Source organism: Hydra viridissima, unplaced genomic scaffold (assembly GCF_058129835.1).
Source record: "Hydra viridissima isolate aposymbiotic clone 2 unplaced genomic scaffold, HvirCarnegie_v1 scaffold_10, whole genome shotgun sequence".
Classification (NCBI taxonomy): domain Eukaryota; kingdom Metazoa; phylum Cnidaria; class Hydrozoa; order Anthoathecata; family Hydridae; genus Hydra; species Hydra viridissima.
The window spans coordinates 11,720,780-11,735,382 of NW_028324309.1; the positions used below are offsets into that span (position 1 = coordinate 11,720,780).

General features: G+C 27.8%; 1 protein-coding gene across 3 annotated transcripts; it reads left to right on the forward strand.

The window, feature by feature from the left end:
• Positions 1 to 1,110: 1,110 nt before the first annotated feature.
• LOC145180919 (phosphatidylinositol 4-kinase beta-like) lies at positions 1,111 to 13,940 on the forward strand. 3 transcript variants are annotated; one of them, XM_090065704.1, is made up of 19 exons: positions 1,111 to 1,415; positions 1,977 to 2,053; positions 6,835 to 7,265; positions 7,629 to 7,672; positions 8,463 to 8,666; positions 8,858 to 9,140; positions 9,239 to 9,329; positions 9,436 to 9,575; positions 9,794 to 9,927; positions 10,031 to 10,100; positions 10,254 to 10,349; positions 10,484 to 10,583; positions 10,712 to 10,872; positions 12,434 to 12,474; positions 12,600 to 12,717; positions 12,801 to 12,907; positions 13,134 to 13,269; positions 13,344 to 13,464; positions 13,546 to 13,940. In XM_090065704.1, exons 3-19 carry the CDS (start codon positions 6,846 to 6,848, stop codon positions 13,728 to 13,730), a joined length of 2,451 nt encoding a protein of 816 aa, XP_089921830.1. In that variant the 5' UTR covers positions 1,111 to 1,415; positions 1,977 to 2,053; positions 6,835 to 6,845; the 3' UTR covers positions 13,731 to 13,940. The 3 variants fall into 3 exon arrangements, with proteins under 3 accessions (XP_089921830.1, XP_089921829.1, XP_089921828.1); XM_090065702.1 differs by lacking the exon at positions 1,111 to 1,415 and adding an exon at positions 5,129 to 5,214 and having other exon boundaries at positions 1,982 to 2,053; XM_090065703.1 differs by lacking the exon at positions 1,111 to 1,415 and having other exon boundaries at positions 1,964 to 2,053.
• Positions 13,941 to 14,603: the final 663 nt, after the last annotated feature.

Consider the following 14,603-nt stretch of genomic DNA (forward strand, 5'->3'; position numbering starts at 1 on the left):
TATAAAAAAAAGTCTTACAAAAATTTAACGTCTTTTTAATGTAAAATTGAAGACTGAAGTTCTTTTGCTCTTCTACAATTTTTTACACAAAATTTTTTCCAAATTAGTGAATTTGTTTAGAGTTCCACGCCTTTATTAGACATTCACGGAATTGAATGCTGTTTTTATAATTAACAGATTAGATTTTAATGAAATTGCTGCAATTCAAATTTCACTCCGAAATTCAGTTTGCAAGATAAAATTTCTTTACATCATCATATTCTCAAAAAATGACGGTTAAAAGAAATTTGCCGGTAAAAACTTTACTCTGTTGCTGGCTAATATTTAATGTGTAAAGAGAACTTTAGTTACAGAAATATTTGTATTTTGATCCACAATCAAAGTATGACATTCAGATGATGTTTACATAATCCGTTGTTTTTTTTTTTTACTAAATCACAAAATTACTATTCACATAACATACATACAACGGCGCCACGTTCGTTGCATTCAAAAAGATATCCTAAATTCAACAGAGATTGGAACTTTAGCATCTACAATTTTTGTTTTAACTAATTGTTTTAGCCATGCTGTTTTATTTTACCAACTGACGCTTATCTTAATTTTAAGGTTAAAAAACCATTACTGATTTTTTTTTATCATAAAATGACAGGGAATAAATTAATGCTAATTATTTTATTAATTAGCTGGCCCGGATAGCGATCCGGGCTAGTTCGTTTATTCATATAAACGTAAAATAAAATTAAGTTGAAATAAGGACGACGTCGAGATCTCGGCAAACGGGCTGGCTCGGCAAACGAGCCAGCCCGTTTTCCATATAAACAGGCCCTAAAAGTACTGAATGTTATTTTTCAACATTTATCTTGAAACAATCAATTACAAAATAATTGTTTACCTCGAGCAGTTCTGACTGAAGACAATCAGAGTAATTGAAAGAATCTGGTTTTTGTTAATTTTCAGAGTTGGTATAAATTTGGTTTAAAACTGTATTATCATTTTATATCTATAAAGTTCTATTGATTTAAAAAAAGTTTATCTATGAAAAATAAATAGTAGTTAATCCTGCAATTCATAGAATCTTTATGATAACAAATTTCTTTTTGAAAAACTATAGCGGTAAAGACTTATTATATGAAAGGTTGTAAATCGCGTATTTGATATTAATATTTAAGCTTATCATATTCAGTTGGTAAGCTTGCGTCATTTACAAATAGTATCACCAATTAATTGATTAATGGTCAAATTTATCAAAAAAAAGTTTATCAAGTGAAAAAGATAACAACTTTCTCAAAGGCATTTTATTTCGTAGCTTTTACGTTTGCAACTTATCAGATGGGCCTTGTAAGTCAAAGCTTAGCAACGTGGTAGATTAAATGATCGTGTGGACCCAAACAATAGCGCCCTCTCTTTTCCAAGTAATTATATGCGAGTATAATTGTGTGAACTATAATTGGGTGTTTTATACATAGTTAACTATTACAAAGCGCCTTAATTTTAGTTAAGATTCCTATGAAATATTTGAATGAGCATTTTAAGCTAAATCCTATCAGATGCATATAGTAACATTTTTATTAGGTGGTATTGCAGCATTCTAAATATTTTGAAGAATAATCCTCGCATTGCAATTCCAGTTACGCAAGTGTTTAGCAGTAATTTTTACTGCGCAGCAAAGACTGCTTGGCTACGTAGACACGTACTTTAGAAGGATATTGGCTACTTGATAATTGTTACACGTAGTATCCACCTTAACCATCAACTCTTGTATGCAGAGTTCCAGACTATTTTTTTAGGGAAGGGGCTAACTGCACCCATTACTACGGCACTGCTACAGTGCATTATGAATTTTTTTGTAGTGTCAACTACTAGTTATCTTTATTTAGTTTAAAATTATAACGTTAAAAACCATTTCGGAAACAGGTTCTCATTAAATATTCTAGGAATAATACGCATGCGTGACTTTTGTTATCTTCTTTTAGGTTTAGCCTTCGCGGCTGTAATAAGTTGAATCAATGGAATAACCGAAAGTAGGCGGGCTTTAAGTATCTCAAAAAAGGTAAGTCTTGAGAAATATTTTTGTGAAATTAATGATTTTATTGTTGAGTCAAAAAAAAATGATGATAATATAGTGAATACTCATATTAATTTTTGTAAAAAAATATTATATTCAAGTTTCAAATATCTAACGATTAAACAAATCAAGTTGAACTTTAACCTCTCTGTAATAACAAACAGGCTACATAGTTAATTAATGGTTGCCAAACACTTTTTAATTTACTTTGTATATCGATTTCTTATACTAAAATTTTTGCCTTATGTTAAATCAATTTCTCACATTTTTAAAAATATAAACAGCTATAAGTTGTTTAAATGTGCATGTACCTTTAATTAGGTATAGTTTTAGCTATTTCCATGTCCATCATATTTTAAATGGTGGTTGATATGGTTTTAAAATATACATATACTTATGCATATCTTAAATTAATAATTCAAATTTAAGCAGTGTAGTGTTGCTTCTTTAACTTTAGTTTAGCAATAAGGCATTCTTATATTCAGACGATACTTAATTATAATGTAAGAAATGATAAAATGTATTCGTGTATACCAAATAGATAGAGGTTGTCTATTTTTCAAAAATTGGTAAGAATTTGTTACTGTATACACCCATACCAAATGTATTCTAGTTAAAATATTTTATTTCATTTTATCTCTATTATATATATTTGCATATATTGCAAAAACTCAAAATTATTATTAATTTTACATATACACATACATACATACACAAATACTTGCCATGATCATCATAAGCATAAAAAGCATGAAAATATTTACAAGCATGCATGCATACATGCATACATACATATATACATACATACATACATACATACATACATTGCTGTTTTCTTTCTATAGATTAATAAAATTATAAACTCCTGTCTTGGGAACACCCAATCAAACTGCGATTTGACACCAAAATAAGTTTCTCAAAAACTTCTTGAAAAAGTTTCTGTTACTCTTGTTTAACAGTTTATGATTTAAATATTAGTTTAAAATTATTTAAAGTAAAGAGTGGTTCAGAATTGTGAAGTTTCTACTAAACTTTTTTAAATGTTGTTAATTGCCACAAAAGCAATATAATCAGTAGCTTGTACTAGCAATGATCATAAAATCTTAAATCAATTATAAATCCTAATATTTTGACTAAGACTGTGTGTGTGTGTGTGTGTGTGTGTGTGTGTGTGTGTGTGTGTGTGTGTGTGTGTGTGTGTGTGTGTGTGTGCACAGATTATTATACAAGTATATATGATATACACTTTTATTATTATAAGTATAAAATTTCTTTTTTAATAAAGCATTTTTTTAAAAAGATTAGTGCAATCTTTAGTTTTTATTGAAGCATTTTGATGTTGGTAGTTAATAATAGTTATTTCATTAAATCAGAGTAAGAAATGCATTTTAAATTACTATATGAAAAAATTTGTTAAACCTAAATCCTGGTAATTATTCTGATAATCCTTCAGTATAAAACTTTACTTTTGTGGTATATATGAATCAATAAATGTTTATAAATACCATAACATTGTTCATATTATGATATTTATAGCTAAAGGCATACAAACAAGTCTGTAAATTATATAAATTAGAATAAAATTGTTTTTCTGTGTTTTTGAAAATAGTTATAGTAAGTAATTGTTATCTTAATTCAAATTAGAATATATACATATTTTAATGCTTTTAATATAATACATCTTTATTATGTATCTATGACTAAAAATTTTGATATTTAAATTATAATTACATGTAATTATCATATTCAATAAAGCTTTTGTAACAAGCTTATGAGATTACCTCGAACATTTTTTTACATTCATGTTTTATAAAGTTCATAAATATGTATAACCTCTATGTTAATGGTTCTTTAATACAAATCCAGCTATTTCAATTTCTAATAAAAGACTTAATTTTTTTATTATTATTTTTGTCTGGCCTATATTTTTCCACGATACTGCGCCATATCCTGTAGGTATTGTTTATGAATGATGTAGTAATTGTCACCTTTATTGTAGTTTAGATGGTTAAAGCTTTTAAAATCTTGTTTAGTATTTATGAATTTGTCTTTTGGATGCTGTTTGTTCTAAGCAAAATAACTACATGTTTTTGTGTATGTAAAAAATATTATCAATATTGTTTATATAAATGTATTATCAATATTGTCTTTAAGTTTGTTTACATATCTCTCCACATCTTTTATGCTGCTTTTATGATTTCAAATTTGTTAGCTTTTTATGATTGTCAATTTTTTCAAACTGATTCTGCTGATTATTTTAATTATATGAGAAAAAGTTTTTAAAAATAATATTATTAACTCATGAGTGGCTTAGATTTGTAAACCTATTGATTAGTATAAATTGGTTTAATTAAACTGTCTTTTTAAATTGTCAATATTTTTTAATTGATTTTTTTCATGGTCTTGTCACAATGTTTCCTTATGTTGTAAATAATATGTTTCTTTATGGTTCAAAAGATTTTCTAAATGTGTTGTCCAGTAATTAATCAAAACATGTTTAAAAAATATGGAAAAAGGTTCATGCTGTAAAAAAAATGTTAATAACGTTTTATTTAAAAAAGTTAAATGCATATCATTTTGTAAATTTCTATTTTTTTTTTCATTATGAAAAATTCTCAAGTGTGACAGCTTTGAGTAAAAGGAATACTCAATTGTAAAAGGATTTATAGACAACATTGAAAATTTGATTTTTTTGTTTTGTTTGTATTTCTTGTTGTACTAAATTCTCTATTATGCCTTAAATAATAAATTCTCTTTTGCATTGTGTTTTTCTAAATCTCGTAGCTTTTTAAAACTTCATCACTTATTTTGTCTCACAATCTGATATTTATGAATTATTAAAGCTTGTCTAGGTTTAGTTTTATAAAGTTTATTCCCTGGTCTGACAGTTTTTCAGACTGTTATTTTGAAAGAAAATATTCCTGTCCAAAACAAGTTGTAAAAGTTATTTACTATTATTGTTCTATTTGTTAATCTTGCTCCACATAAAATCAAATGGACTTGTTTTGTTTGTAATTTTCTTGTTTGTATTTTCTTTTAAAATAATAATTTGTTAAACAGCAACAAATGCTTAACAATGGTTTGCCAAACACTTGTCTCAATACCGGAGCATGGTCAGTTTACTCAGGATAGAGGAATTCTTAGAGGTAAATAAATATACAGTTATATAATTTGTAATGTTAGATTACCAAGGGACAAATATCCAGAGTTTTTAACACAATTTAATAGATTTTTATTATTACTTATTTAAGCTGTTTTTTAATTAACTTAATCTGCTAATATTACTAATTTCTGATATAAAAGTATTTGGCTTCATTCAACAGTTTTAGTATCTGTTATATCTTTTATATGAATTAATATCTGCTATATATTTTATATGAAATAAATTACATGGTTTAAGGAAGAAAAGTTCTTTAGCTCAGTTTTTTTTTTTTTTTTTGTTGTTTTATTGTTTATGCAAATCATTTTATGTCAAACGAAATATTTTTATTCTGTTAAGGTTTGTCCAGAGTTTGCGTCTCTTTAAAGAATATTTTTATTCTTAAATTTCCTTAGTACAGGTGTTAAAAGTAAAAAAAAATTCATTATTTTGTTTATGAAAGCATTTATATTGCAAATGGTAGGATACCCTTTTTTTTACTATTTCTTTTGCTGTTTTTATATTAAAAAGTTGATCTTTTAATATGAGCAAAATGGGTTATATGAGTTTAAAAAGCTCTTGTGGAAATGTTTTCACTTGTATGAATAAAGATATAACTATTGTAGTTTGCTTACATAATTACATAACAGAAGTATAGCACACTTCCACAGTTTTTTTTTTTTTTGAATTCTGTTTTTAGCTGTCAAACAATTGATACAAAGTTGCTTTCAATTTAGTTTTCTGAACTGTTTTTCTTTGAAAGACAATTTGCTTTAAAATGAATTTATTGTTTATTATAAACTATTATTTATTACAAATTATTATTTATTATTAAATATTATTTATTATTAAACATAACAGTGAAAGTGTCATCATTGTTAGAAGTCATTCCATTTTAAGAATGTGTTTTAAACATTGTTTTAGGTCTAAATCATGTTTTGTAAATTCAGTCAGTTTAGAGAATACTAAATGATTTTAAATTTAAAAAATTAATTTTTAACAAAAGTATGTAAATGGCGCCTTAGAATTTTTTTTTGTTTTATTCAAACACTTAGGTTGATAAAATTACTTTGCAGACTTCATATTTCTATATAGCCACTAATCTTTGGCATTTCACTCAACGGTTGTTACTAACCTTATTTTTAATTAGTACAAATAAAAACTGTCAAATTTATAGTTTGCTGTAAATGTTAAAAAATAGTTTCCAGATATTTATTGTAAAAGTTTACTAAAAATTTTTATTATTCTTTCCTATATCATTTTGAACACTTCACAAGAAAATCTACTTTTAACAATGCCATTTTTATGACTTCTTGTTGAAACAATTTTTATTTCTTTAATTTTTTTTTGTATACTTAAATAAGTTTACTTGTTAAAATAATTTAATATTTAAATAAATTCTTCTTTTTAAAATATTCTTACAAAATTTTAGTTCTTTTGTTAATGAGTTTTTAATCTGTCAATTTTTTCATTTATTTATTGCTGCTATGTATTTTACTTATTGCTGTTATGTATTTTATTTATTACTGTTTTGTATTTTGGATTGTTTGATAAGTATACTTATATAAAATAAATGATTACAAACACATTAAAGTATAATTAGTTTCTGTTTTAAATTTGCTTTCAGAGGTGTCTGCAATGACCCACAAAATTCCTGTCGAACCTTGCACTGAAAAAGATGAGGTATCTTGTGAAAAAATTGACCTAGCAAAACTTAATATATCTTGCAAACACTGCAGTGTGAAAGAAACTTTGAAAAATGGTATTGCACCTGACAAGTGCATGTGTGGACAATCAACTCAAATGAGTGTTAGATCGTCAAAAATATCAATGAGCTATTCAAAACTAAAAAAGCGCAAACAAAAGAGCAGAAAAAGTTTAGATAAAAAGAACCGACAGTTGCTAGCAAAATGCAATGATTCTACCCTTCCTCCTGAGCAAGGATCTTGGTTGCTGAGGTTATTTGAATCAAAACTTTTTAACATGCCTATTGCTATTTCTTATATGTTTAACTCAAAAGAAGATGGTGTATTAGCATATCTTGGAAATAAACTATTTGTAAGCATGTTGTTTGTTTAACTTTTTGTCTTATCATTGGAACTTAAAAGTTTAGAAATAGGAGGAATATTTGCTAAAGTTTTTGAGATTTTGATGGAGATTTTTGGACCTGGATATATTATGGATTATCTTTGTATTTTGTAATAGTTTTCAATAAAACTGGCCTAACTATGACAAATTATTTTTTTTAAATTCATCTCTAATTAAATAGTGCACTATTTATTACATTTATAAAAATGTTATTTCCATTTGTTTGATTTAAAAAGTTACACTGGAAAATATCTACTGAATAGTTTCCTCATCAATTTACCTTTGTTTTATTGATATTTTATGCTTAAGATAAGAGTATTTTTTTTTTTTTAGAATTTTGATGACAATGAAGTGGATGTATATTTAGCAGAACTTATGTAAGATTTTTTTAAATTTTGATGGTGATGAAGTGAGTGTGTATTTAGCCAATCCTGTGTAATAGTTTAGCAGTTCATTCAGCTAAAATTTGAGATTTTTCAAATTACATTAGGAAATTGGATTTAAAATTTACCATTAAATATATTGTTGTTCACATAGATTTTCTATTTCATTTTTAAAACCTGCAAAAAAAGCTGTTATTTAGTTGTTAAATTATACTTTGTTTGTATTAGTAGTAAAATATGGTTTTAATATATTTTAAACTAAAATGTTAATTTACAATCCATGGCTAAAAAGATTTTTTCAACAAATTCTAAGTTTCTCAATTTGGTAAAAAATAAATTCACTAATAGATTTACTTAGGCTAAACAATAAAAATTTAAACAGAAAATATAATTAAAAAAAAAATGTTAGTGCAATACTTTTTAGATGTAGAAGAATATATGTGAAGTTTAGGTATATAAACAGTGTTACTCAGAAGTATTGATTTTAAGCAGCTAAGAAAAACTTTTTACTTTTTAAATTCATTTTAGAAACTAGAAGTTTTTAGTTTTAGAGAAAGAAACTAGAAAAAAGAAGTTTTTAGTTTTAGAGCAAGAAACTAGAAAATAGAAGTTTTTAGTTTTAGAGCAAGAAACTAGAAAATAGAAGTTTTTAGTTTTAGAGCAAGAAGTTAAATAATAGCAGTTAGTGTGTATATGTTAAGTTGTATTATATGTATCATACTAGTGGGTGAGGTTAAAACTGATGATGTTGCAGTACAGAAATAAATTTATATCTCTTATTTAGACACATGTATCTTCACATGGAAGAAGTAAGCGAAGTGCTTTATCCGTATTTATCGTTACGTGCCAAAAATCACACTGTGTTTAGTTTGCGCACAGCATGGCTACTCCAGTCAGAGCTAGATAGTGGAGAGTTAAGTCAAGAAGAAGAAAAGAGGGGCAATAAGCTCTATCAAGTAATTACAGAAGAACAAACAAAAGTTCACAGGTAGTGATTTAAATTTTTTCAGATTATATTTATAGTTATTTAGTAGCAATTCAATTGTGATTGGTGTCAATATAAATAATTTTTATGTAATAATTGTATTTGGTTTATAATTAATGTAGTTTTTTTGTTCACTATTTAACAGTATAATTCACATCAATATAATATTAACTTTTTAAAATATGTAATGCTAGACCTGAACTAATAACAACTACACCTTTAAAAATACACAAGCGTTCCAAATCAGAGGCAGTTATTGGTACTATAGCAGACCGATCTTCCTTTTTTCAATACCCTGCTGTTAGTCATTCAACAGATAGTATTGGAAAAGAAACATTAAAACTTGGGCTTGCATTTGGTAAATGTCCGCAGCATCTTCTTTCCACTACTGTAAAACCTACATATATGAGAGTCAATTCTAATAATGTTGGAGATTCTAGGTCTCAACAGGATACAAGCCAATGTTGTTGCTGGCAGGTATAAGTCTCTTATATTCACAATTTTTTTTCTTTTTTTTTTTTTAATTTGATTTTACTCACTGGTTATTTTCTTCTCTGTTAACTCTTTTTGTAAAGGTACCTGTTTATGTGGCTGAGAGAGAGTTTATTGGTGCTCTGCAATCTATTGGTCATTGTTTAAGATCATATCCTACAAAACAACAAAGAGGTTCAAACTTTTGAATGTTAATACCTTGACCATGATGTTTTTTTGGTTTATTTTAGTCTATTGAAAAAGGGTAACAGGCACTTAATATATAATTTTTTACTTTTAGTTCAAAGGCTCTGTGCTGAACTTTCTCTTTTAAATTTAAACTTACCTGCTAAAGTATTTGTACCTTTTGATGGTATTTTCCCACATCATGTAGTAAGGATTCCCCACAATGCAGCAGTGGTTCTGAATTCTAAAGATAAAGTAAGAATATTTTGTTTAATAATTTAGGGAATGAAGTTATTAGTTATTCTCTTAGAAGAGAATTCTCTTAGAATAGTTGTGTGCACAATGATAGTGAATAGTTGTGTGCACAATGATAGTGAATAGTTGTGTGCACAATGATTTCATTGATTGTATTTAAAATCTGATTAAATTAAAACTTAAGATTTAGTTTATGTTTTCTATTATTCTCATCCAAGGCTCCATACATTATTTACATTGAAGTGCTTGCAAAGGATATAGATGAAGACTTACAGATCCAAGCTCAGTGCCATGAGAAGTTACTTGCAGATCATTATAGGTTGAATCCTATTAATGATCTGCAGTTGCTAAGGTTTTTTCATTCTGTTTTAGATGAGCGTGCTGTTTGTGTTTTTGGAAATGAGTTAATGGAGGGGCAAGAGTAACATTACTAATCCATTTATTTTCTGTTGTAGTTCTGATGTGGATGCTTTAGATCTCCATCTTGGTGATGCTTCTCCTGAAAACAGTGAATCTGATGGAACTGTAAGAAGATCTTTTATGTTTTTTAATGACAAAAAATGCTTATTTACATTAAACTCTGAAATAGTTAAAAAACCCAAATAAGCAAACTTTTAGTTGAATAATTAAAAAAGACAAAACAAATCAAAAATTTGTGTAAGAACTATTTTTGCACAGAATGGTGGTGAAGACGATTTTAGTATTGAATCCCAGTCTACAACAACCGGAAGTAGTGAAATGCAGTTGGAGGCTGATTGTGAATTATTGGAGAAGGTATGTTCCTTATCAAAATGCATTTCAATGTATATTTCTAAAAAAGTTGTTTGAGTATCTGTATATACCATAAACTATACTTAACTATATAACTGTAGTAGTAGTGTAACTTTTTAGAACTGTTTTCTTTTTAGGAAATTTATATATCAGCAATAGATGTGAGAAAACGGCTAACTGAATCACTTAGTGCACCAAAAGCTCTCTTTATGGTTCGAGATCCTGATGATCCTTCGGGTATGTTTTTCAATGAATTTGATATTATTAAGTTATTAAAATTTTAAAAATTTTTTTTCAGTTTAAATTTACAAATAACAGCATCTATCACTTATAAATACAATAATTGGTTTTTTTTTTTTTAATAGCGGCTGCTCTAAAAGAACCTTGGCATGAAAAAGTTAATCGAATACGTCAGAGCTCTTCTTATGGTCACCTACCAAATTGGAGACTTATACCAGTCATTGTTAAAACTGGTGATGATTTACGTCAAGAGTGTTTAGCCTATCAGCTACTGACACAATTCCAAGTAAGATAATTTTTTTTATGACGTGATTTGAAAGTAATACATAATTTTTTTCTTGCATCTTAATAACACCTGATGACTAAAAATGAAACAACTTTAAAATTGTTATTATAGCCATAGTTACATAGCTATCAAATTTAATTTAAAATAAATTAATAAACAATTATATGATATTTAAAAAAATATATTTATTGGTTTTCAATAACATCATTAAAAGCAATTCTACCTAGACAAACTGAAGTCATTGAGGCATAACGTTTTGCCACTTCCGGATCCATTTTGTTAAGACAATTCATGATATGCCGTTTGAGTTGAGGAATGGTTCTTGCTTGGCAATTAGCCTCGTAGACTAAGCGTTTCAACTGACCCCAAAAGTCCTCAATCGGTCGAGCTTCTGGTACATTGGGTGGATTTTTTACCTTTGGCAGGTATTTGATGTTATTGGCATCGAGAAAAGAAACCACTTCATTTGCATAGTGCGAGCTAGCTAAATCTGGCCAGAACAAGTATTCTTCATTTTTATAATATTCATCAATGAAGGGTATTAACCGCTTGTGGAGACATCCGATGTATGCTTGTTTGTTGATTGCCTGGCTACTTTCAAAAAACGTTGGTTTTGAAGTCCCTTTGGGCGATATAATCAAAGAGACTAGCACCTTTTCCTCGTACTTTTTCTTTCTTTTGAATTTGACGTCGCTAGTTGTAGATGACACGTTGCTAGAATAGAAGCCATTGTTGCCAGCTAATGTTGTATTCGCATATGTGAAATATGATTCGTCATCCAAGACAAAATCAAAATTCCTAAAATTGCGATATATATGCTGACACAAAGGTTTGATTCGAGCTAGTTGGCTTTCGCTTCAATGTGGAATCTTTTTCTTCTTGTAATATCTAATATTTGTCTTGTTTTTAAGAATTTTAGATATATACGATTGGTCACAATCGAATCTTTGAGCTACTTGACGTTGTGAAACACCTTGATTGTGATCAAATGCTTTTTTCAATTGGTCTATGTGCTTTGTCCATTTTTTCGCCTTTGGACCGCTTCCTTTTTTTCGTTAATAGCCTAAATTTTTATCTACACGTTCTAGAGCACAATACATGGTCGCTTTCAATGCTCCTTCATCTAGAAAGTGTTTTACTGTGAAGATTTTCGGCTTTTCCAGATGCGAATTTCTAAATTGGCAAATGCGTTTTCTTAGGTCTTCTTGCAAACTTGTTTTCTACGGAGCCATTTTATTTAATATTTTAAAACTATAATATAATTTTAATAGAGTATTAAATTCCCTATAAGTACACTAATTTATTTCAATTGCATGATTATGAATAGCATACATATATTGATTTAAACTTTGTCTCATTTTTTAGTCATCAGGTGTTATGAAATCTTTTCTCATAATGTTTATCAGGAATAATGTAGTATGATTTTTGAACCGTTGCTATTAATAATAATTGGTTTAAAAAGCTGATAAAAATAATTAACGCATAATGAGAATTTATAAATGATGTAATTTTTTTTATTTTTGGTCCCACTACCAGAACACTTCAATAAATTTTTTTTTAGGTAATATTTACCTTAGAAAAAGTACCATTGTGGATTCGGCCGTATGTTTTTTTTTTGTTTAAATTTTGTTTAAATTTTGTTTACACTTAAGTTTAAGTATTTATTGTTTTTATCTCTTATGCTTTCTATCCATTTATCTACTATGTTTTCTATCCATTTGTTAAAGGTACGCTGTGATGGCAACTTCAGGTGATGGTGGTTTGGTTGAGCCTATTGTGAATGCTGTCTCCTTACACCAAATTAAAAAGCAAAGTAAAATGTCGTTACGAGACTATTTTATAAATGTAAGTAAATATTTTATATGAAAAAAAGATATTTTTCTTTATACTTTTAAATTAATGAAGGTAATTTTAAAATTATTTTCAAGGAATTTGGTGAGCCAACAACAGAAGAATTTCTAACTGCTCAGCGTAAATTTGTTGAGAGTTGCGCTGGCTACTGCTTGGTCTCATATATTATGCAAGTAAAAGATAGGTAAGTTTTTCCTCTTTTAGAATTTTTTTTTTTTCTGAGTTAATAGAATCCTGTTTGCTCAATGGGTCGAAGAGTTAATTTAGATAGGATTGCTGACAGCTTTGTTTATGATTAGTGACTCGGCAAGTTTTTTTCTTCTGATTTGCTTTTTTTTTTTAAAAGATAGCAAATGAAGTAATTTTTGTGTTTTGTGTTCAAAATTAATTTATCAGAAGTTTTACTTCAGGCATAATAATAATATCTTAGTGGACAGCGAAGGTCACATAATACACATTGACTTTGGTTTTATTTTATCGAACTCACCTGGGAAAAACCTCGGATTTGAGAACTCACCATTTAAATTGACAGATGAATTCGTCGAGGTAAGTTTTTGCATTTTCAACATTTTCTTTATTAGTGGCAACGGAAAGTGTTTATTCTTAATTTGCTCTTCTAGGTGATGGGAGGTTCGGATAGTGATATGTATAACTACTTCAAAATTCTCATCTTACAAGGATTTGTTGCTGCTAGAAAAAATATGGACCGTGTTTTACAAATTGCAGAGATTATGAACACAGGTTCTTTTCTTATTTTTATAGAATTTCAATATTCGCACTAATTGTTGTATAAATGTATGCTATTGGTTTTCTATTTTTTAGGTTCCCGTCTGCCGTGCTTTGCGCAAGGAGTTTCCACGATTCAGTCCATGCGTGATCGATTCCACATGAACTTGACAGAAGATCAGTTATCTAGACACGTTCTAAAACTTGTTAATGACAGTGTTCAATCACTTACTACTCGGCTTTATGATAGTTTTCAATATTTTACAAACGGAATACTTTAAAAATCATGAACCACATCTAATAAATGAAGCGAATTATTTATTTTCTATCTGCTGACCGGTGAATTCTCAAAATTAAAATCGCGCATATATTTTCGTGTTTATATTTTTCTTGTTTCCAATAGCAATTGAGGATTGTTGTCATGCATCCATATCTTTGTATCCAGAGGATTACAGATTTTCATTGATAAAAATTTCATTCTTTCCTAAAAATTAACTTTTTTTTTCCTTTAAAGAATTTGTTATTTGGTTAGTTGACGATTTCAATGACACTATTTTTCCCAGTCGCTCTTATTTGAAATGTATTTGTTTGCGTTTTTCGTGTTTTGGCAAAGGTTTAAAGTGATCGTCTGTACGCTGCCTTACTGCTCTTTGTGCGATTTTCATTTTTTCCAAAAGAAAATTTCTTTTACCCTCCTCTTTGATTTTATTTTTTATTTATTAATATATATTTTTTTTTAACTTTTTTTATTGTCGTTTTAACTAAAATCAAAGCTTTAGCAGTACTTTCTAAATGTTTTTAAATGTCATTAAAAACGTCAACCTATAAATAACAACTTATCATTGTATAGAAGTCTTTTGTGATGTTTTATTTATATTTTGCTACTTAGTTCTTAAAAATACGAAAATTTAACGGCAATTTACTGTATTTATTTTTTGAGAGCTGCACCTTTAAATACCTTTGAATTTAAAAGCTAGAGTTTTATAAGAAGTTTTCTCATTATTATCTCTTCAGTTGTTTATCGCGCGTTTTCAATTGTTTATCGTGCGTTTAATTCTTTATCTGAAGTATGATTTCCGAGATATGATTAAAAAAAAGCAGATCGATTAATACTGGTAATGAAAGAGATTCGTGTTCTTGTAAAAATAAAATGC